This window comes from Asterias rubens, chromosome 20 (assembly GCF_902459465.1).
Source record: "Asterias rubens chromosome 20, eAstRub1.3, whole genome shotgun sequence".
NCBI lineage: Eukaryota > Metazoa > Echinodermata > Asteroidea > Forcipulatida > Asteriidae > Asterias > Asterias rubens.
Window position 1 is genome coordinate 6,135,218 of NC_047081.1, and position 23,082 is coordinate 6,158,299.

The 23,082-nt window shown below is 38.5% G+C and overlaps 1 protein-coding gene across 2 annotated transcripts; it reads left to right on the forward strand.

The window, feature by feature from the left end:
* Positions 1–6,693: 6,693 nt before the first annotated feature.
* Positions 6,694–22,354, forward strand: LOC117303584. 2 transcript variants are annotated; one of them, XM_033787787.1, is made up of 9 exons: positions 6,694–6,791; positions 14,283–16,127; positions 16,319–16,699; positions 18,434–18,601; positions 19,025–19,261; positions 20,258–20,365; positions 20,809–21,039; positions 21,488–21,646; positions 21,948–22,354. In XM_033787787.1, the coding sequence occupies exons 2-9, from the start codon at positions 14,325–14,327 to the stop codon at positions 22,143–22,145; spliced, it is 3,285 nt and encodes a 1,094-aa protein (XP_033643678.1). In that variant the 5' UTR covers positions 6,694–6,791; positions 14,283–14,324; the 3' UTR covers positions 22,146–22,354. The 2 variants fall into 2 exon arrangements, with proteins under 2 accessions (XP_033643678.1, XP_033643677.1); XM_033787786.1 differs by having other exon boundaries at positions 14,317–16,127.
* The last annotated feature ends 728 nt before the right edge of the window (positions 22,355–23,082 follow it).

Here is a 23,082-nt window from a genome sequence, read left to right on the forward strand (position 1 = left end):
TTGAGTACTTACCAAAAGTGTCCACTGCCTTTAAAACCACACGACTCTAATTAATCAAATCAATGGTTCTGTCAATAATCCAAAATCTCTCATTCTATGTAACACTTGTAAATAACTCTTGTACTTTGGTTTTGTGAATATCTAGTTTGGGAATATCTGATGCTGATTGACTAATTTTTGAAAATAAATGATGGTGTTTATCAAATGAAAGACAGCATTCTCTCAAACTGGGAGACTAATTGGTTACATCTCTATGTGAGAGGTTTAACATTTAGCACATCATTATAAGGGAAATAATTTATTGGGATGAACTCAGATACATGAAGCCCTTTTTTGGATACACCCAATATGTAGCATTCAGCCCAAAATACATTTTCTGGTTCACATGCTTTGAAAAACTCAAAGAATTAGTTGATCGGGCCATTTTAAAGATACAAAAATAAAAGGAAATCTGATAGGTCAGGTTTTTTGGGGTTCAAGGGTAGTTGCGGTAATTGTAAGGTTCCTAATTCATTCCGATGGATGGTTGAAACATGAGGTTTACGATGAGTCATGTGTGAAGATTTCCTTTTGTTTCAACCATTAAAAGATTGGTCGTAACCATAGTTACGACTATTGGAGGATTAAATGTTTGTACCGTTATAAAATCGCAACTAGGTCGGGGCAGCAAAATTAAAAATTAACAACATGCACATGTACATGTACTACATGTTCACTGGTGGTAGTATCACAATAATTGTTTAGCAGGTATGCAGCCCCCTTTATTACTATAATTGTACATGTAGTATCTAATTTTAGTCAGTATAGTATAAGATCACACAAGCGTGAGTGGAAAACGGACAAATATAGCACTTCTTGGGACGCAGACGCGCTTGATTTTCCGTATTTCCATGAGCGCGCGTGTGATAACGTATCTATCTTCAAGCAAACTTGGCGCGTGACATCGAACACACAAGACGCAGGTAGTGATATTAGCCGTGCAATAAAGGTTTTTATATAACACCCAAGCAGATCCTTGCCATTTGATTGGAGGATTGTCTGTCACGTGATAGCAAATAAAAGTACCATTGCACGCTGAGTCACTCGCCGTGCTTTTTCGTTCCATCCGAAAAGTACCATTGCACGCTGGCACGCTGCCAGCGTGCAATGGTACTTTTCGGATGGAACGAAAAAGCTGAGTAAAAACATCACTGCGTGCACGTATCTTTGGTAACGCAGCAGGTGTTACTGTAAGAAGGCATAGTAAAATTACTAGCATTCGGCTTCTACAGTTGAAATTGTTTGTTTTGAAAGTTGTTTCTTTCAATCAAAATGACAAAGTTCTACTTGGATGTTATATAAAACAAATAATGAATGTTTTTCATTCGTGCAATGGTGCGAATATGTTCATTCGTTGAAAGCTGGAATGTTCCATTCAACTCGGCTCCGCCTCGTTGAATGGAACATTCCATCTTTCAACTCATGAACATATTCGCACCATTGCACTCATAAACATTCATTATGTGTATATTAGTACCACTCCATTCTGCGGTTCTGATTGGAAGATTAGCGCGTACTTGAAGATAAGAGTAGTTACAATAACACCGTCCTCTCGACAGTGGGTTATGTAACGGGTTGTGTAACGTCATCGCAACTAGTCAATGAGATACATGTACTTTATAAACTTGGTCAAGCTAAGACATGTAGATCGTATAAAGTTTTCATTATTTTCGCCATTATACAAGAAGACTGCACAGGGCTATTTGCTGAATAAAGACTGCATTTAGATTAGAACCTAGCTAAAGTATAGATGTTAAGTTTTAAAAAATACATTTTGGCTTTTGTTATATAGTTCTACCTCCATGGTTCTTTGAGTGAGGAGAATACCCAGAAGGTCAAAGCAAACCAAACAAATCATGTTAAGCCACTTCAATGTTAATCTAGTTGCAATAACGTAACCCTCCTCTCTCGCCGTTGGGAGGAGTGTTACGTTATTGCAACTATATTAATCCTGCATTTTTAGTACAAAACATATTTAGGTGTTCGTGCTGATGCACGAACACCTATTGTTATTGCTCTGTTTTTTATTCTTCTCCATCTTCTTCTTCTTCTTCACCGTCAACTCTTATCTACAGCATAACTCAAGATTCAAGCCAAACTGAACCTTGAAACTCACCAGTTGAAAAGGGACCATTTTCGTTTTGCTGTATCTCAACGAATATGAAAGCTATGATGTTCAAAGTGTTCGCATCTGATAGACGAAGACTGGGGCAACATTTGAAAAGTTAACGCCAAAATCGTACGACCTTGGCATCCGGGTCGTTACCCTTGGTCGAAGTTCACCTTCGGGTTTTTTTTCGTAAAAAAACAACTTTCGAGCTTTTCTACGGAATAACTCAAGATTGAGATTGAGTGGAATGTTGAAACTCAAGAGATAGTTGAACCTCAGTATCAAGACAACACATACTTAATTACGTCATTATGACGTCATCGGGAATTGAATTACGTTAGATCAAAGTTCAATATTTGTAAAAATCATAACTCAAAAACTATGATTCGGATTTTGACAATGTACACATCATTGGATAGATCATTAAAAGTTGGACAAGTGCTTCACAGAACACGTAAAATATTTGTAATACTTTTAGTGCAAAACAAGTTTGAAAATTTCATAAAATCTTATCGTATTCATGTTTTTAAAACTACTAAGCATTTCAACGTAATTTTTGTTTCAGATTGTAAAACAGCAATCCCGCTCAATCTTTTGCAAAGAAATAACAAAATTTGGACCTTTACATCAGTCGAAAAGGGACGTCAAGGCACCTGTTGACCCACGCGTTTACCCAATTTTGATCAACAACGCACGCTATGTACGCTATGCAGTGCAAGCGCGGGAAATCCCAAAAGTGCTCTCTTTAGTCCAGCGAAAGAGGGCGCTGTAACGTTTTTAGTAACATCGAGCGCTGAGTGAATCACGGTGAATCGCAATAGTTGAGTAATAACGAACAACGTCTCGCACCAAAACTATGAGTAGGAATACATATGCATTGATGTTATAAGATACATTATACACCTTCAGATAGTCCATCACATAACTATAAAATGTTTACAAGTCATACATCAGCTGAAAGGTTTTAATGAACTAGTCAGGATCTACACAAATGAAATCAGTTGAAAAAACTTGGCTTCTTGTTCAAACCAGAGGTTGAAAATAATTGGTCAAAGAAAAATAATTTCACAACCACACATTTGATTTTTTTATATATTTATACGTCATTGGGTAGGTATGTAACAACTTATAAAACGATACACAACATTGACTATTAAACCTTGACATCCAGTTAAACAGGAAGATGCAGTTAATTATTTGAAAAAATATCGCTCCAGAACCTATAATTTGTGACCTGACAAAATTGTCTTCCGGTTCAAACCGGATGTTTAATATTTGAAAAAAATCATAACATCTGAACCATACATTGGTTTTTTTCAATCTATGCATCATCTGAAAGGTCTTAATAGACTTATCACGTGCTATACAATATGCGACCCTGTTTGACCTTGACTTCCAGTTAAAGTTGGAAACTGATGTATAATGTTTGAAAAATAAAAAAATCCTAAACCACATGATTTGATTTTTATCATCTATACGTCAAAAGAAAGAACTCAAAAGACATCACCAACGCTACCAAGCGTGACCTCATTTGACAGTACCTTCCGGTTCAAAACGGAAGTTGAAACTTTATATTTGAAAAAATCATAACTTCTAAACCAAATATTGGATTTTTACAACCCATCCATCATTTAAAAGGTCTTAATAAACTTATCACGCGCTACATAAAAAGTAACCCCTATTTGACCTCTTATCCGATGCAAACCGGAAGTTGGTGTTTAATTTGTAAACAAATCATAACTCCTTAACCAGTCATTGGATTGATGAGGTAATGTCACCAATTCAATCACTCACTCGCCACGAACACCTTGTTTTTGTAGTAAACAAAAACTGTACAGTACCTCTAGTTTAAAATTATATCTACAGAGGACAGTACAGTATTGGCTTACTTTACATTCCACACTTGTAAATGTATGTTTTTACAATGAATATAATCTTTCACTGAAAAAAAAAATCAGTTTGAACCAAACATGTCTGCTCCTCTGTTCACAATAATGTCTAAAAACTTTTGACAAAAAGACATTGAGCCACTGGCCCAGTTTTGACTGGGAGCAGTTCCTGGCTCAATGTGAGTTAAACAATAGTCATGGCTCATTTTGGTTTTTGTTGTTGTTGACAATTTTTTTTTTATATTATCCATTGCATTTGTGAACAGTAGATACACGGACCATTCCTCCATGCACGGACCATGGAGGATTTTCCTTTCTCCATGCACGGACAGAGTCGGCGTTGAACAAATGTTTGGCTCCAAACCAGGAAGAAAATCTTTCCTTCATGCTCCATCACTCTCAGTACCACCTTGAACAAACTGAGGCATTCTTCTTCCCAGTGTTTTGTCCTGTACATTCTTATGTAAACAGTTATTAAATATTCAAGAGTTAAGAATGTCAGAAATGACATTGTCCACATTTGTCACTGTATTGTATTGTATAATTGTTTAAACTTGTTTACACAGTCGCCGACTGACTCAGCATGAGTTCAGTCAGTTCAGTCAGTATCATAACAAACTTTTCACATGCATACAACTTTAACGTACAAGATCCTGGGTGGAAGGTTAAACGACTTAAGGTCACAACCTGAATGGCAGAACATTGTTTCCCTGCTGATCTGCTCAAAACTAAAGAAGAATCTCTGTTTTCACTCGATACAAAACGATGGATTTTGTTCGTGTGCGCGAGGTAACCGGGTCATCGTGGGACGTCGCATCCTACATGTTTAATTCGCGGTGTAGTCCACGTGTCCGAAACGACGACTTCGGCTACAGCTACGTCTAGATCAGCGCGTCTACCAGTGTTGAAGGATAGCAGACGCGCGTGATCTAGCCGTAGCTGTAGCCGAAGTCGCCGTTTCGGACACGGCCTTAGTCTGGTCCCGCGCGTTTGTTTGGGACACAAAATGGCTTCTAATCGCAAGTTGTCGCAACTCTCCCAATCTACGGCTCTGACGCCGCGAACCTTTCAGCGCCCTCTGTCGTTCGATAGTATACTTCGGCGGCGAGAGGTGGTAATATACAAATATAACATGGTTTGAGGGTGACTAGTCGATATTAGCTCCCCGAGGTATTGGAAGTTGACAAACTAGTTCCCGAGGCGAAGCAGAGGGAACTAGTTTGTCATCTTCCAATTCCGAGGGGAGCTCATCGACTAGTCACTCGAAATAAACCATGTTATATTTGCTTTACTATACTTCATACATATTCAGATACCGAACATGAGTTTTGAGCAAGAGCAAATGATTACTGTGAAACAAAATGAATGTTAGTCTGGTTCCCAGACCCCAAAATCTCCGACTAGGCTCTGTCGAATTTAGGGTCCGGTATCACCCAAAATCACGTGACCAAAAAGGGGGAATTCCTCCTTTTTCGAAGTTATCCGAAATGTTCCGAACGTGTCGTCAACATTCGGACAGTATCGTTGATGTTCGGTACGGTCAGTCCTGTCGGCCGTATATCCAGGAGTTTTTATGCCAGTTATTGCCAATGCAGGCGTTGTGCCTAAATAAAGCGTTTGCAAAGCGATGCGACAAGTTCAACATATTATAAACCTGGGAAATCGCTCCGGGATCTGGTAAGTTTTTGTCCTTTTTCTTCAAAAATATTTTTTCAAAGGTGTTTTGACTTGAGTGTTCATTAGTAATTTATTGCCGTCCAAAAATAATTTCGTAACCCTCCGGCCTTGCGGCCGTCGGGAGGAGGGTTACGTTATCGCAACTAGTGCAGACATGGTTTCCCTGGAGATGACCCCCGACTCTGACAAGTTGCGTCATGCTCTATTTTTAACCGTGGGTGATACCTGACCTAAGATTTTTAACACGAGACGTCAATGAATCTTTGGTCAGGGGACCAGAATAATGATAAGTTTGTTCATGTGTAGACCTTTCTTTTTCAACGTCACAGCTCGAGTTTTTGCCAATCCAGATTGGAAAACTATGGAAAGCCATATGTGCAAATCAAGAAAAGATCGATAATTTGTTATAACAATGAACCAAATTTGTTCATTTTGTTTAAAACAAAACAACTAATTATGAGAGGTATGAAGAAAATGTTGAATTTTGTTAAACATCTGTTTTTACGATTTAATGATTTACTAACATTCGGCCAACCATGCCGACCAAGGCGGTTTGTTTATCAACAAAAGAAAGGTCTGTTGGATGTCGCTCAGAGGGCGCTGTTCGTGCGCGTTTACAAAACGGTGCCACGATCAATAGCGCCCGGGGATGACGTCGCGCAATAGTAGTGCGCATGACAAGTAGAATAGCTCCCGGGGAACTATTACTTGTCATGCGCATTTACCACTTGCGTAAATACTCGCGTGCGCGCTTGGTAGTTAGCAAAATTAACACCTGGCACGTGATGATGAATGGACCAATGAGAATTCGACTCTGTCATGAATATGTATGAGGTATAGTAATGTGAATAACAATATAGCATGCACCAAGAATACATTATTGCACGTAAACCAAACAGAATCTGGGGATTCCCCGATCACGTCAATGCTCAGTTTGTATGGCAGTCCAATCCCATCTTGCAGTGGCGTTGGCACAGTCTCTTTCACTGCTGTTACCACGGACGTTAAGAAGCTTCAACAGAAGTTGACATCAGCAGGAGAGTGCTCAGAAACACCCAATTGAAAACATCTCTCTTGTGAGTTCATATTTTATATGATTATATTATTGCACATGCCACGTCCTTCCCAATTAAATCATCAATACCGATTACCATGAACGTAAACTTGTTTAATTCACTGTGTTTGTAACCAACCGAAAACAGACCGCTACAAATACAAAACACGATCTTGTTTTTCATAAAGTGATTATGTTATTGTGGTAGATGCTGAGAATCACTGTTTTCACGGGGAGTTTTGAGATTTTTTTTATACACTTCTTGTTAACCCGCATCAGACAAAACCCGTCTTGCTGAAAATAAACCGAGCAGCAAATCTCCTCAATCCGCTGCATCTAAATCATTTTCCTTAGCCGCTCCAGGACTGTGGAACCATTTTCCCATCACAATACGCAGCTCAATTTCACTGCCTATTTTCAAGAAAGCACTTAAAAAACATCTTTTTCCTTAGTGTCTGTTTATTGCTTTATTGTTCATTTGTTGAATTATCTGCATTGCTATTGTTCGTTTAAAGCGCTGTGGTCTAAATGAAATGGCGCTACATAAAAACCCATTGTATTGTATTGTATTGTATTGTATTGTATTGAACTTCCCATCGATGCACGTAGGGTTAAACTAGGTGTAATTTCTATCTGAAATATACAAAATGTTATCATTGGTAATTGCATCCATTGAAATTGTATCATGTAAACATATTCCTTTCTAAAATTCCCCGTTGGTAAGAAATCAACAACACATTTTAATATGGGAATTGACTCATTTATTCGTGGTGTCCGTCTGCGAATGCTGTGGCCTTGAGTACGGTTGGTACCCGTTATCACGGTTATGTGCATTCATAATTGGGATTTTGTTATTTTTTTTGCAAAACTAGCTGTACGAAAACTGTTTAGACCACTAAATTAGAAACAACTACATGGAAATGTTTTTTTTTTTTTTTTTTTTTTTTGGGGGGGGGGGCAGAAATAACTTGAAGTTTAGCCTATCGAACACAGTGACATGTTACACTGTTTTTATCCGCAGGTTGGAGACTTGGAGACCCATTTTTTACTCTTTCTTTTGGAAAAAAAGTTCCATAACAAATCAGAATTGACCTTTGAGCAACTCTTTAAAAATGTACCAGCCAGTCTCACTGTGTTAGCAGTACAGTCGGTGTGCATTGTTCCTTGCTCAAAATCATTGTGGATCAACGTCCATGAAGCAAACTTTGCAACATTATCATATATATCAAACCGGCTCTTTTCAGATTTTGTGTTTTGTGTTACGAAAATACCCAAACCTTTTAAAAGAGAGAATTTGCATTGTACAAATACCGCAAGGTTTACTATAATATTAAGGGAATACAGGGGGTAGCGACGAGTTCTTCAACGGCCGTTTAAAGCCGGCAGGGTCGGCGGCCGTGTTATCGCACGGCAATGACCCTGCAAGGTTTTAAACGAACGTTTAAGAACGAGTTCCTACTCTTTTATTCCCATTCATAAATGCCCTTTTGTTAAAAAAACGTAAAAAAAAATACAGTTATAGACACTTTAACAATTGAAAGTTCGAGGTTTGAAATAATTTTTTCTCCAAAACTTTTAGTAGTAATCCATAGATGCGCGTGGGTTGTGCGTACGCGCGTGCGCTTAGATTACGCGCGCGCTAGATTACGCGCTGTTACTCTAGCTATGAATTGCGCTCCGCGTGATTGCGCGCCCGACACGCGTAAGCCAGCTTGTTATAAACAGCTCCATCTGGTCATTATCTAAGGTTTAAACACCCCACGTGACGCGCTCTCCACCAATAGGAGTAGAGAAACTGTATTTATGAATATAGTTTGTTCTTATCTTTCACGTCATGCAAAATTTCAAACATCACTTAAAGGCAGTGGACACTATTGGTAATTACTCAAAACAACTATTAGCATAAAACCTATCTTGGTGGCAAGTAATGGGGAGAGGTTGGTGGTATAAAACATTGTGAGAAACAGCTCCCTCTGAAGTGCCATAGTTTTGGAGAGAGAAGTAATTTTCCACGAATTTGATTTCGAGACCTCAAGTTTAGAACTTGAGGTCTCGAAATCAACCATCTAAACGCACACAACTTCGTGTGACAAGGATGTTTTCTTCTTTCATTATTATCTCGCAACTTTGATGACCGATTGAGCTCAAATTTTCACAGGTTTGTCATTTTATGCATATGTTGAGATCCACCAACTGTGAAGGCTAGTCTTTCACAATTATCAATTGTATCCACTGCCTTTAGAGGGACACACCGGCTGAATTGGGCTAGTTTGGCTACAAAATAGACTAAGATATGACTTCAAAGGTCTTCCATCATATTTGGGGTTAGTTTCTTTGTGTTCTTTCAGACGATCTTTGGATGTACGTCAGAGGGTTTGCCTGATGCATGTATTTATGTTGGTTGTTTATAATACATGAATATGTATTTAGCGTCATATAGTAAAACGTTGATATAAACAAAGAGCCAGTCTACTTCCAACATTGCGCGACAATGTCACGAAAACTTGACAATAATTGCAACAGGTGGAAAAACGTACTGGCCTTTTACCGCTTTTGGGTTTTTAAATTCTGTTTCGCTAATCACGTGATATTTAGATGATTTTGTTTTACAGCAACCATCTTAACAAATTTTATTTATGATTCTACACCACTAAGTTGCGTAAACGGTGTGTCACTTTAATAGCATACACAACATTCGCATTGAGTTGTGTCTAGCTTTTTTACTGCATTATAATTGCTGTTGCACATGACCCCGACTTGCCCCTTGAACAATGCATGCGTTTAGATCTTGCGTTCATAGTCCAACAAAATATTTGGTGAGGCCACATAAAAAAAAATTGTTGATCGTGTTTTTTTGGCAGATGGGGGAGGGAGGGATTTTTTTAAATTTTTTTTTTTTAAAGCAAGTTTTGTTTCCATGCCAAATATGAAATCAACAATAAAGAAATCATTACAATCCCTTTAAAACAGAGGGTTTGTGTGATTTTGATGTTTTCAATAGTTTCGTCAAACAAAATTTAACTCCTACATGACATTTTCTGTAAACTTTTTCAAACAACTAAGCACAGTGTAGCGCAAGGAAGTAAATGTTTGAAGAATTGTTCTTGCTTTGCCAACATGAATAAAAACCTTCTTTAAACGTCTTTTCAAACCTGTAGATTTTGAAAAAAAAATACCAGCTGAAAAATATGGGCAGCAGGTAAAGTACAAAGAGATATCCAGCCATGGGAAAAATAAAAGAAAACAATGTCAGACCATGACCTCAGCACCAGTTCAGATCAGTTCAGTTCAGTTCAGTTTTATTTCCACTCAATCATTTCAGATGACAAGACATAACATAGAGTAGTAAAGATACACAATAGATTAAGTGTTGGAGGACTCCCAAAAGCAAGCTTGTAGGGTGGAGTCCCCCAGGGATGTGAGTAAATACAAACGTAGTTTGTTTTCAGAACAATGCCTGGGATATTTAAAACACAACAAAAAATCCTTGACACTACTGCTCAAAATTTTTGCCACGCCTACTATCCTGCTTTTTCAACCATTTTTTTTTGACCGAAAATATCACTGGAAAGGTTGTTTTTTATGATTTAAAAAAAAAAAAAAAATGGGGTGGGGGTTTTGAACGGTCGGGCGGGGACGATCAACAACGTTTTTTTTATGTGGCCTAATGGTAGCAGGAGGCTCAAATACGATTCAATGTTGCTTCTTATCATAATGATTTTGTTTGCATACACATTTGCATTATTAATGCAGCTGTCCGCCTTGTCACTTAAAGTAATCGCACAAAATCGGTAAACAGTATTGTCAAAAGGCCCACACTTCGTGTATCACAATATAAAATAACAATTCTGTAAAAACTTAGGCTCGATCGGTAATTGGAGTCGGGAGAAAATAACGGGAAAAACCCACCCTTGTTTCCGCAGGTTTTGCCGTGTCATGACATGTGTTTAAAATAAATCCGTAATTCTCGATATCGAGAATTGATATTGTTTTAATGTTTTCTCAACAAGTAAAGCATTTCATGGAATAATATTTCATGACAAGTCTTTCACCATTATCTTTTTTTATATATTTTTTTGTACCGAAAGTGTCCAATGGCTTTAAAGTGGGTAAGTTGAACAGTGGACTTTCACCTCACTGGTAAATGTCCCAATTGTAACTGAAAAACGCGTATAGTTTGCTCTCGCAATTGAAATGGTTTTGAAAATGTGCCATTCATTAGCAAACACAAACCACGTCCACAAACAAAAAACATTGCATGAAAATGTATTTGAAAGAAAACAAACAACTTGAAGCACACCAAACGCCAAGAAGTACCCGGATCCTTTAATTCATGCTTTTGGTTTCATCATTTTGTTATTTATTATTATTATTATTATTATTTTTTTTTTTTAGTTGCTCTCTGTACCAGTTTTATTTTTGTTTAAAAAAAAACACCATTCTATGGTGTATTTTTTTCTTTAATTGTTGACCCTTCCTCCTATTGCTATTGTTGTGGGTGCAGTTTTTTTTTTCTTTTTTTTTTCAATAATCTAGATTTGCTTGTGTTGTAATGTTTTCTAAACGCACACAACTTCGTGTGACAAGGATGTTTTCTTCTTTCATTATTATCTCGCAACTTTGATGACCGATTGAGCTCAAATTTTCACAGGTTTGTCATTTTATGCATATGTTGAGATCCACCAACTGTGAAGGCTAGTCTTTCACAATTATCAATTGTATCCACTGCCTTTAGAGGGACACACCGGCTGAATTGGGCTAGTTTGGCTACAAAATAGACTAAGATATGACTTCAAAGGTCTTCCATCATATTTGGGGTTAGTTTCTTTGTGTTCTTTCAGACGATCTTTGGATGTACGTCAGAGGGTTTGCCTGATGCATGTATTTATGTTGGTTGTTTATAATACATGAATATGTATTTAGCGTCATATAGTAAAACGTTGATATAAACAAAGAGCCAGTCTACTTCCAACATTGCGCGACAATGTCACGAAAACTTGACAATTAATTGCAACAGGTGGAAAAACGTACTGGCCTTTTACCGCTTTTGGGTTTTTAAATTCTGTTTCGCTAATCACGTGATATTTAGATGATTTTGTTTTACAGCAACCATCTTAACAAATTTTATTTATGATTCTACACCACTAAGTTGCGTAAACGGTGTGTCACTTTAATAGCATACACAACATTCGCATTGAGTTGTGTCTAGCTTTTTTACTGCATTATAATTGCTGTTGCACATGACCCCGACTTGCCCCTTGAACAATGCATGCGTTTAGATCTTGCGTTCATAGTCCAACAAAATATTTGGTGAGGCCACATAAAAAAAAATTGTTGATCGTGTTTTTTTGGCAGATGGGGGAGGGAGGGATTTTTTTAAATTTTTTTTTTTAAAGCAAGTTTTGTTTCCATGCCAAATATGAAATCAACAATAAAGAAATCATTACAATCCCTTTAAAACAGAGGGTTTGTGTGATTTTGATGTTTTCAATAGTTTCGTCAAACAAAATTTAACTCCTACATGACATTTTCTGTAAACTTTTTCAAACAACTAAGCACAGTGTAGCGCAAGGAAGTAAATGTTTGAAGAATTGTTCTTGCTTTGCCAACATGAATAAAAACCTTCTTTAAACGTCTTTTCAAACCTGTAGATTTTGAAAAAAAAATACCAGCTGAAAAATATGGGCAGCAGGTAAAGTACAAAGAGATATCCAGCCATGGGAAAAATAAAAGAAAACAATGTCAGACCATGACCTCAGCACCAGTTCAGATCAGTTCAGTTCAGTTCAGTTTTATTTCCACTCAATCATTTCAGATGACAAGACATAACATAGAGTAGTAAAGATACACAATAGATTAAGTGTTGGAGGACTCCCAAAAGCAAGCTTGTAGGGTGGAGTCCCCCAGGGATGTGAGTAAATACAAACGTAGTTTGTTTTCAGAACAATGCCTGGGATATTTAAAACACAACAAAAAATCCTTGACACTACTGCTCAAAATTTTTGCCACGCCTACTATCCTGCTTTTTCAACCATTTTTTTTTGACCGAAAATATCATTGGAAAGGTTGTTTTTTATGATTTAAAAAAAAAAAATAAATGGGGTGGGGGTTTTGAACGGTCGGGCGGGGACGATCAACAACGTTTTTTTTATGTGGCCTAATGGTAGCAGGAGGCTCAAATACGATTCAATGTTGCTTCTTATCATAATGATTTTGTTTGCATACACATTTGCATTATTAATGCAGCTGTCCGCCTTGTCACTTAAAGTAATCGCACAAAATCGGTAAACAGTATTGTCAAAAGGCCCACACTTCGTGTATCACAATATAAAATAACAATTCTGTAAAAACTTAGGCTCGATCGGTAATTGGAGTCGGGAGAAAATAACGGGAAAAACCCACCCTTGTTTCCGCAGGTTTTGCCGTGTCATGACATGTGTTTAAAATAAATCCGTAATTCTCGATATCGAGAATTGATATTGTTTTAATGTTTTCTCAACAAGTAAAGCATTTCATGGAATAATATTTCATGACAAGTCTTTCACCATTATCTTTTTTTATATATTTTTTTGTACCGAAAGTGTCCAATGGCTTTAAAGTGGGTAAGTTGAACAGTGGACTTTCACCTCACTGGTAAATGTCCCAATTGTAACTGAAAAACGCGTATAGTTTGCTCTCGCAATTGAAATGGTTTTGAAAATGTGCCATTCATTAGCAAACACAAACCACGTCCACAAACAAAAAACATTGCATGAAAATGTATTTGAAAGAAAACAAACAACTTGAAGCACACCAAACGCCAAGAAGTACCCGGATCCTTTAATTCATGCTTTTGGTTTCATCATTTTGTTATTTATTATTATTATTATTATTATTTTTTTTTTTTAGTTGCTCTCTGTACCAGTTTTATTTTTGTTTAAAAAAAAACACCATTCTATGGTGTATTTTTTTCTTTAATTGTTGACCCTTCCTCCTATTGCTATTGTTGTGGGTGCAGTTTTTTTTTTCTTTTTTTTTTCAATAATCTAGATTTGCTTGTGTTGTAATGTTTTCTTGTGTGATTTTTAAATGTTTCAGTGAAATCTCCTTTTTATATTGTATAATTATATTTCTATCGTTGGCAGGGGTTTTACACATCTTTTGATGAAAGTTTTTATACTTTTGTTTTATCATTGAGATTCCCTTTACAACTTGTAACTATTGTGTATGTCTCAAGATAATTTTTTTTAATAATAATAAATACGAGAGAGAGAGTGAGAGAGTTGGAGGGGGGAGAGAGAGAGGGGGAGGGGGGGGGGGGAGATGGGGAGAGGGGGAGAGAAAAAGGTGAAGACAACAACCGGTGGCAGAAAAGAAAACATTAACAAATCAAATTGACACCAGTTATTTAACTTGCACACAACTTTACAACTGCGTGTTTTAATTATTGTTTACCAAACAGAGGGCATACACGTATAAGTTACACTTATTATTCCTCCATGGTTGCACGGTCTCCAAGTTATTCCAAGTGAAGTTTTATGGTGTTTTTTGTTTTGTTTTATCGACAGATTGTAACATGGCCTCGAATAGTAATTCCCTGAAAGTCTCTCATTCGTGGAAAGAACAGCCGTGTCATTTCACATGGAATCTTTCTGCTGGTGTTCTGACTGATTTTGAAAAGGTCACACGGAACATAGATCACGATCTGGAGGCGACCCCTGACTTGCTTCAGGTTGACCAACTACTGTTTCGAGCATATCTAGAGGTATCAGACGACCGGTCATGCTGGGATGTCATGAAAGCGCGGGAATTTCTGAAAAAAGCAGACGAGTACATAGAAAACCACACAAGACCGGAACTGCAGCCTGGTTACAGAAGGGTGGCACTTCTCAACCGTGTATGGATAGAACATAAATGTCACAGAACTGAAGAGGTCGAAGAGCTCTTGTCTAAGCTGGATGATTTAAGATGGTGTGATATAGATAAACTTGTTGTGGAGACGCTGTTGGCAAATGCTCTTACTCGTTTGGGGCCTCCCATGATTACAAGGTCTCTGCAGATCTACGAGGAGGCACTGAGGCACTTCCCTGATAATGTTGGATTTCTCTATGGAGCCATGCTAATGACCGGGAGGAAGATGCGATCACAGAGAGCTATTGGGAGCATGTATGAAGAGCTGGACGAAGACGGTAAGAAGCTCATGGACCAGGAAAAGGAATACTGCGAGAAACTAATCAAAGTAAACGACAAGTACCAACTTGGCAAAGCATCACTTGGACTGAACTTGAGTCGACGACGGGAAACAGCCGAGGCTCTAAAACTCCTGAAAAGTGCACATAAAATGGCTCCCGATGTGACATCTGTTTTTCACAACTTAATGAAGTGTTACAGATATTCTGCAAGTGAAAAAAAAACCATACCTTTAGCAAAACTTCGTAAAACAATAAATCGTAGAAAATGTCTTGATGTTCCCGAAAGTCACCATCAGCTTGGACTGTGCATCCTCTATTCGAATAAGTTTTCCAAAAACAGGGCTCTACAGAAGGCGCGTCGAACGGAGGCCCTCGAGGAGTTTAACAAATGTCTAGCGATCGACAAAATGCACAATATTGCTTCATTGAAAAAGGCTGAGGTACTGGCCCTTCAACAAGAACATGATGAAGCAAAGAGGCTGTACGAGGACATGCTTCAAAAATCAGAACATTATTCACCATATGATATGTTAAGACTTTACTTTGGATTTGCAAAGTTTCTCAAAAGCATTGGTTCCCCTTCCATTGTCATGTGGCAGAAGGTGATGGATGTTATAACTTCATCATTTGAATACATGGATGACAACTCGTGCAAATGGGAAATAAGAGCGCAAGCAAATAGTGAAAGAAGGGCTGCATATAAGCACCTATCTAGCCACTACTCCGAGGATCAAGAAGATGGGGGCTTACGCCTTGGTATTTTGCACTTCCAGAATCTGGATTTTGAAGAGGCCGTAAGGAGCTTAAAACTGCTGGATCCAACAACAAATCTAGAGATTCCATGCTACCTCGCGGAAGCGTATCTAAAATGGGGTCTTGAACAAGAAATGAGCAACGAATCAACGGTACATGCCAGAGAATGTTTCGATGAAGCTCGTCGGAAAGTTCTAAGTGCAAGAGAGCTAGGTCTGAACCAAATACGAAGTCGGAAGTTGCTGTCTGATACCGCTCTAGCTATCGCCCATTCCCATCTGCATATGCACCAGTCTGTCATACCAATCGAGTCCGATTGTGTCAAGTCATACCGTGAAGCTGTGAGATGCGGAAGCCTCGTTGCAAGCGTGGAAGTGCTACGATTGATTGAGAAAGAGTTCCTCCAGAACACGCCACGATCAGAGTTCCTTCAGGTACGTTCAACATTAACTCACACCCAATCTGGATCTCTATTTTGACTCAAATTTGCCTCTCCATACAGCCCCCCTCCCCTCCAACCGAAATAAAGGTCAATAAAATCAAAAGAAATTAATAAAAACATTAAAAAGAAGTATAAAACAAACCAAGATATTAATAATGGTATACATTGCTTTATTACGTTAAGACCCTTGCAGAAATAGACATATGCTGTTCACAGCGCGCGACTGATTGCCTGCATCGAGATGTGAAACCACGTTCCTTTGCGAAAGGTTTGGAAAGTCGAGACACAGACATCGACACCTTCGCTGTGGACTGCAAGACGATCAAGCGAATGATTTTGACCACTTTGAATGAGAACAACTTCTTCAGGCAGGCATGGGTGCAACACTTCGCAATGGAGAAGAAAGTACTCGAAGAGAGATTCCAGAACAACGATGGGGAGCTAGAACTAGATGGACGGGGGGAAATTTCAACCAGAAGCGTTTCCATGGAAGAGATGTACGCTGCCATTGACTGCTGTGAGAAATTGCGCCCTCTGTTGGACCACATCATTGTCAAGTTTGAGGTACAGATTAAATCATAGAACTGGTGACACTGTAAAAAATAATGTGCATAATTCTCACTCGGTTGTTTCAATGGGTGCGTTCGTTTAGCTTCCCTGGGTCGACCCCGGTGTGTGGCGGGTTTTTTTTCAGGACGAACGTGGAAAATTATCCGCACACGTTCGTCCTGAAAAAAAAAAAACCCGACACACACCGGGGTCGACGCACAGTGGACCAGAATGGGATGAAAGTGCGCCAAAAATATAAATCATTAAGTTTTGTGCAGGAAGGTTCACCTACTTAGCTTTTCCGACCCGTAGAATCCAATGGTGATAATTAGATCGGAGTATGACGTCATCAAAATACCGATCTTTGATTGGTCCTGATGTAATGGACTGTTTATCGCGGTAAAATTGTGACTAATTGCTTGCATCTGTGAATAATTCTAAGCAACCACGACAAGAGTTTTCAATGTTTGATGCATCATCAACAGAACTAACAACTTCAAATAATCGCTTTCTTGGTAAAGACGCCATTGTTCACTGTGGCACAGTTGACAGATACATTTAAATACAACTAGCGGCAGTATCCCTCATCGCAACATAATGAGACACCAAGTACTTTGAAATTTCAACTGCGCAATCAGACACAAATAGGGGTATCACACTGCACCTTTCCGGCGAGCGCAGCCTTGCTCGGGTGTCGTGTTTCTCAGTGGAGCGCGCCATATGCAACAATCAGAAAAGGGGCGAAAACGTACAGTGATCGCTTCAGAAAAACTGCTCTAAAATCGTGTATCGCAGGTTGTCGCAGCTAAATTTGGTACCAAAATGATGCCAACAAGTTGCTCTATTAGAAATGAGTAGACTTTAGGCAGCAATCGACGGCAATCTTTAGTTTCCGTATTGCTGAACACAGAAAACGTAAATTTCATGTCAATGTTGACACAATTGTCAGTATTTATTCATAGAAAACTTCAACAAAAATAAAAACTGATTAAATTTCCTTCAAATATGAACCCTAAACTAGAGCCAAGTGAACGTTTAGATCCGTAACTCAATGCAAGGTGTCTAATTTTGCTTTATGAAGATTTCTGCAACTATTTTTATTTTATGACCAATTTCTGTGGATTTACATACCTTTAAGAGGTCATGACAAGTCAATGTATATATTTTTTGCTTAATTTCCCCATAAAATGGTCCCATGGGGTATAAGCAACCTCAAAAGTGTTGAAAAAATTAAAACTAGCAGGGTCACGTTTCACCCTTTTTGGCGCACTTTGGTTTCGGCCTGGCCCACTGTGCGACGCGGGGAAGCTAACCGAACGCACCCATTGTTTGTTCTCAGTGACTATACTTATCATTACGCGATGATAATCTGGAATGCTTGACAACAATAACTTGCACACTCGTGAAATCTTTTAAATTTATGTTTTGTTGTTTGGAGGGTTCACAGTTGCCCTTGCAATGCAGTCCATAAAAGAGCTAGACAGTATGGCAACACAATGGCTATTTATTGACACAAAATGTATCATTATTCGTAGTTAATCTGAGACATCAATCAAAACAAAGCTAGTACTAGAAGGACAATAAGTTTGCGTATAAAAAAATATACGCAAACTTAATGTCCTCCTAGTACTATAGCTTTGTCTTGATTGAAGAGTTTGCAGCAAAAAATAAAACTGCTAAAAATATGAGATTCAATCTAGTATGTCACAGTAATTTGTGAAGATACTTTACTCTAATTCTTTACCATAGAAAGATGAACTTTATGTACAAGAAGAGCGGAAGAAACACTATTTCCCGCTTGTCCTTGGGGAGGAAGATTCCGTAAGGACAGAGGAAGTGCTTCGAGAAAAACTTCAATCATACTTTGAGATAAACTTTGAAGAGCACTATCCAAATCTTTTCAAGAACCTCCTTCAGGTAAGTTATTATTAGTACATTGTATAGGATATTAATCACATTAAGTCTCTTTCAGCCGCTCAATAATCCATGTCCAATGGGAGATTGGGGTCTAGGTGGCAGCAGACTTATCAGGTAAATCCATTGTTTTCGGGAAATGTGAGCATGCTCAGAACAACTCCTAGAATAGACAAGTGCCCAATTTATAGAGCTGCTTAGCACAACAATTTGCTTAGCATAAAATGTCTTCATGCCAACCAAAATATCCAAACCCGCAACAATGAGCAAGCAAAATAAGAAGAAAAAAAACCACATCAACAACTGACTAAAATCGTACACAAACCTAACTTTATTTATTTGTTCTATTATTTAATTTTTTCCATTAATATTATTTTTATATCGAATTATTATTATTCAATTGTATTGTTTGGGTTGAATGTTCAGGTACAGCCGGGCTACAACTCCCAGAACGCCTTCCTAGAAACACTCTACACTCTGGTTAATCATGTCAAACACAGCGGGATACACACACACGACATCTTGGAAATAGTTGAGGATCCAGTGAAGCTTGCTCGCCAATGCACCGATAAGGTTGAAGAGATAAGCAACTTCTTTTTCGACGCCATGAAAGACTCATTGGATTTACGAACGAAGGTTGGAGAGCTAGTTACTGAACTGAAGGTACCGTTATTTTGGACTATTCAAGTAGAGACACCGGAAGGTGGCCGGTCTGCTATTTAAAGGCAGTGAACACTTTTGGTAATTGTCAAAGACAAGCCTTTACAGTTGGTGTATCTCAACATATGCATAAAATAACAAACCTGTGAAAATTTGAAGTCAATCGGTCATCGAAGTTGCGAGATAATAATGAAAGAAAAATACACCCTTGTCACAAGAAGTTGTGTGCGTTTAGATGGTTGATTTCGAGATCTCCAAGTTTTAAACTTGAGGTCTCGAAATCAAATTCGTGGAAAAATACTTCTTTCTCGAAAACTATGGCACTACAGAGGGAGCCGTTTCTCACAATGTTTTTTTCACCATAAACCTCTCCCCATTACTCATCACCAAGAAAGGTTTCATGCAAACAATTATTTTGAGCAATTACCAATAGTGTCCACTGCCTTTAAATGACGAAATGTTACCACACCGAGAGGCTGGCCACACACATTGCAATGATTCAACCAGCCCTAAAAAGTGACAATATTATTCTTCAATAAAATGGTAGAGCTCGAGGAGCTTATCCCTCCCAAATGAACATAGTTTCGAGCATGACCAGAGCTTTGCTCCTATCTAAATATCGGTCACAACCCCAACTTTTATTCTTAAATGCTCACCCCATAAACCATCATGGGTGCCTTATTATTGCAATTATATGTATTTGTAAAGACTTTGAAATATTTTTTTTTTTCTAATTGTTTATTCATTTTTGGATTTTACCCATATGTAGAAAGCACTGTAAAATAATACTCAGTTCTTACCCGAGCTCTATGAAAAAAAACCACAGGCATATTACTCTCTGGTGGGATTCGAACCCACGACCTTTGCAATTATAGCGCAGTGTCACACCAACTAGACAACAACCGAGATTGTCAGGTAGCTAGAGGCAGTATGAATCATACGTTTCAGCAGTGGGTACTGAACAATTTTACATCTATTTAAATTGTTAACCATCTGCAGGATTTAGGACAAGCGTCTTCGTGTAAAAAGGCAGAAAAACTGTTGGCGATACTAGCTGAACACGAAGATTTCATCGTGAGGATGGGTAGTACCTGGAAGCTACTTGAGGTAAGACTTAATAGTTGTTGCATCAAAATCATCTCAATAATTTATAGACAACTCTTTGAATTGTTTAAGCAGCGAGAGACTTTCTTTTTGTCGGTTTCAACATGCTGCAGTGGCAAGCTCTTTCCAATGAGGGAAAATTACCATTGGTAGTTCAACAATAAGGATGCATGCCCCCCTTTAAACAAATCCGTGACCCGTGTTGATTGACAACCCCTTTATGACAAGTGGAATGGTCCAGCTTAGGATATCATAGCATAGCTAAACAAGAGTGTACGATGTCGTGAGACAACGGAAACAGTATTAGGTAAGCATGCTGACAACGTCCCTCACTTTAAAAACAACACAATAAATCTCTGAGATTTTGCAGGGCTTAAGCTTTGTTTATAATATGTGCAAACTTACTTTATGATGATACAACTTTTTGCAATGATTCATGAATCCAGATGCTGGCAGTAATTCGACAGAGGGTGCATTCTGACCGATTTGAGGCAGTGGACATGATTGCAGAAGGAACATGGGGCATGAGTAAGAATCTACGCAAATCACACCTGGAACTTGAAGTGTCCCTATTGCAGAATGCTGACCCAAGAGCGCAAGAAATTCGTGAGAAATGTAGAGATACTTGCAAGGAGGCGGACATACTCTTAAATGAAGTGATGAAGAAGAAAAGACGGGCAAGTACAGTTTAGCTTGATAGAAACATTAACATACATTGCTAAGTCACACCCGGTTCGGTTAGTATTCAACTTATCTCAATTCTAAAATTGTTACAATCCAAGAACATGGCATTGTGGAAGGCAACGACCTCCCTCCCCACCGCCCCCCTTCCCCACCGCCTCCCCCTCCCCCTTCACCCAGTCAACAAGTACATAGCATATGACGTCACACAATCAAACAGTGCATGGCACCACGGAGATCAAAGGTAAGCATTTAGCCATTGACTGATAGTTACGTGGGCGCATTAACACGTGCAAGTAGTATGTTTAATCTCAGTGATGGTGGACTCTACCAGGCGTCTGATGAACAGGAAATCCCTGCTATAAACGACGAGTTGAACCACCAATTCAGACACAAAGAATCCACCTAAGTTTGAAGACAATATTCTGTCCACTTTTTCAACAGGGCCCACAAGATGACGCAGAGGTTCAATTTCCTTTTCTAGATAGGCACCCAGGAAGTGATACAAGTTCCTGGAAGGGAAAAGTTAAAAAGCAAATCAAAAGATATCTCAAAGAAAATAATTTCAATCCAACTGACGAGCTACTAAAGGTTTTGTCACAGGTAAGAATACAGTATTATCGACACACTACAATACACCCCTCGACGACAAGGTCAGAAATTCTGACTGTGATCAGTCCGTGCGCACCATGCTCGATAATGATAACAACAAATTAACAAATTAACATGTGGTATTTTGTGCAGCTTCCCCCAAAGTATCATGTCCACACAGTCGTCACCTTTTATCTTACGTTAGTTGCCCTATGTGTAAGATGCTAAGGTGTTTAAAAGATTTAAGCAAACCTCCCCTGAACTGGAAAACTTGTGGAGTGGCTATGTTATGTTTCCATTTGTTTTTAATCAGGCACAGCCATGCAGCAGTGAAGACAATTACAACTTCCTTCTAATGCGAGAGTTCCTCGAGAATTGTGAGGATGACAGTGGATACATTTCGAAAGATACAGAAAACAATGAGTGCATAATACCCAACGCCGTTAAACTTACTCGATGGTGTACAGATAATGCTGAGAAAATTGCCACCCAGGTTCTGCTTGCAACTTAAACCAGTTCTTGCTACTCATCTTTAATGTGGACTGTCATCGTATGCAATGATTCCCATAAAACATGGATCAAACAGTGCACAATAAATAATTTAAGCGGCAATAATATACCTAAACATAATGGGTGATGTGCCGAGAAGTAGAGTTATTATACACATAATGAATGTTTATGAGTGCAATGGTGCGAGTATGTTCATGAGTTGAAAGATGGACTGTTCTATTCAACGAGGCGGTGTTTTATATAACATCCAAGTAAATCTCTGTCATTTTGATTGAAAGATACAACTTTGAAAACAAACAAAGCGCAGGCCTACAATTGTAATTGTAGAAGCCGAATGCTAGTAGTTTTACTAATATGCCTTGCAGTAACACTTCTGCGTTACCAAAGACGGGCGCATGCAGTGATGTTTTTACTCAGCTTTTTCGTTCCATCCGAAAAGTACCATTGCACACTGGCAGATATTGTCGATACAAAAACGTACAACGCGAAAAATATTCGATTTTCAAACAGAACTTGTTACAGAAGGGAAGAACCTTATGAAGGATTGACTCTTGGTGGCGCTCGTTAAGCCCGAGTTTTTGCCAACCCAGATTGGAAAACTATAGAAAGCGGCCATAAGTGCAAATCAAGAATAGATTGTTTTTTTGGTAACAATGTAACACAATTGTTGATTTTGTTTAAAACAAAGCAACTTATCATGATAGGTATTTTATTTTATTGAAAATTTGCAGAAAATGTTGAATTTTGTTGAAATATCTGTTTTTACGATTGAGTGTTTTACTAACATTCGGCCGACCACGCCAACCAAGGCGGTTTGTTGATCCACAAAAGAAAGGTTTATATTGGGAAAGTTACGACAATTTGCGATTAGAAGCCATTTTGTTCCCCAAGAAACCATGGGCGAACACGGGGTGCCAGACTAATCTGCCCATTGGGTT

Bases quoted from the DNA above. Each gene is read 5' to 3' on its own strand.
- LOC117303584 (XM_033787787.1), top strand. From the start codon at position 14,325: ATGGCCTCGAATAGTAATTCCCTGAAAGTCTCTCATTCGTGGAAAGAA. The intron at 18,602-19,024 runs GTAAGTTATTAT...TTGAATGTTCAG, and splicing joins TTTTCAAGAACCTCCTTCAG to GTACAGCCGGGCTACAACTC. The intron at 21,040-21,487 runs GCAAGTACAGTT...CTTTTTCAACAG, and splicing joins TGATGAAGAAGAAAAGACGG to GGCCCACAAGATGACGCAGA.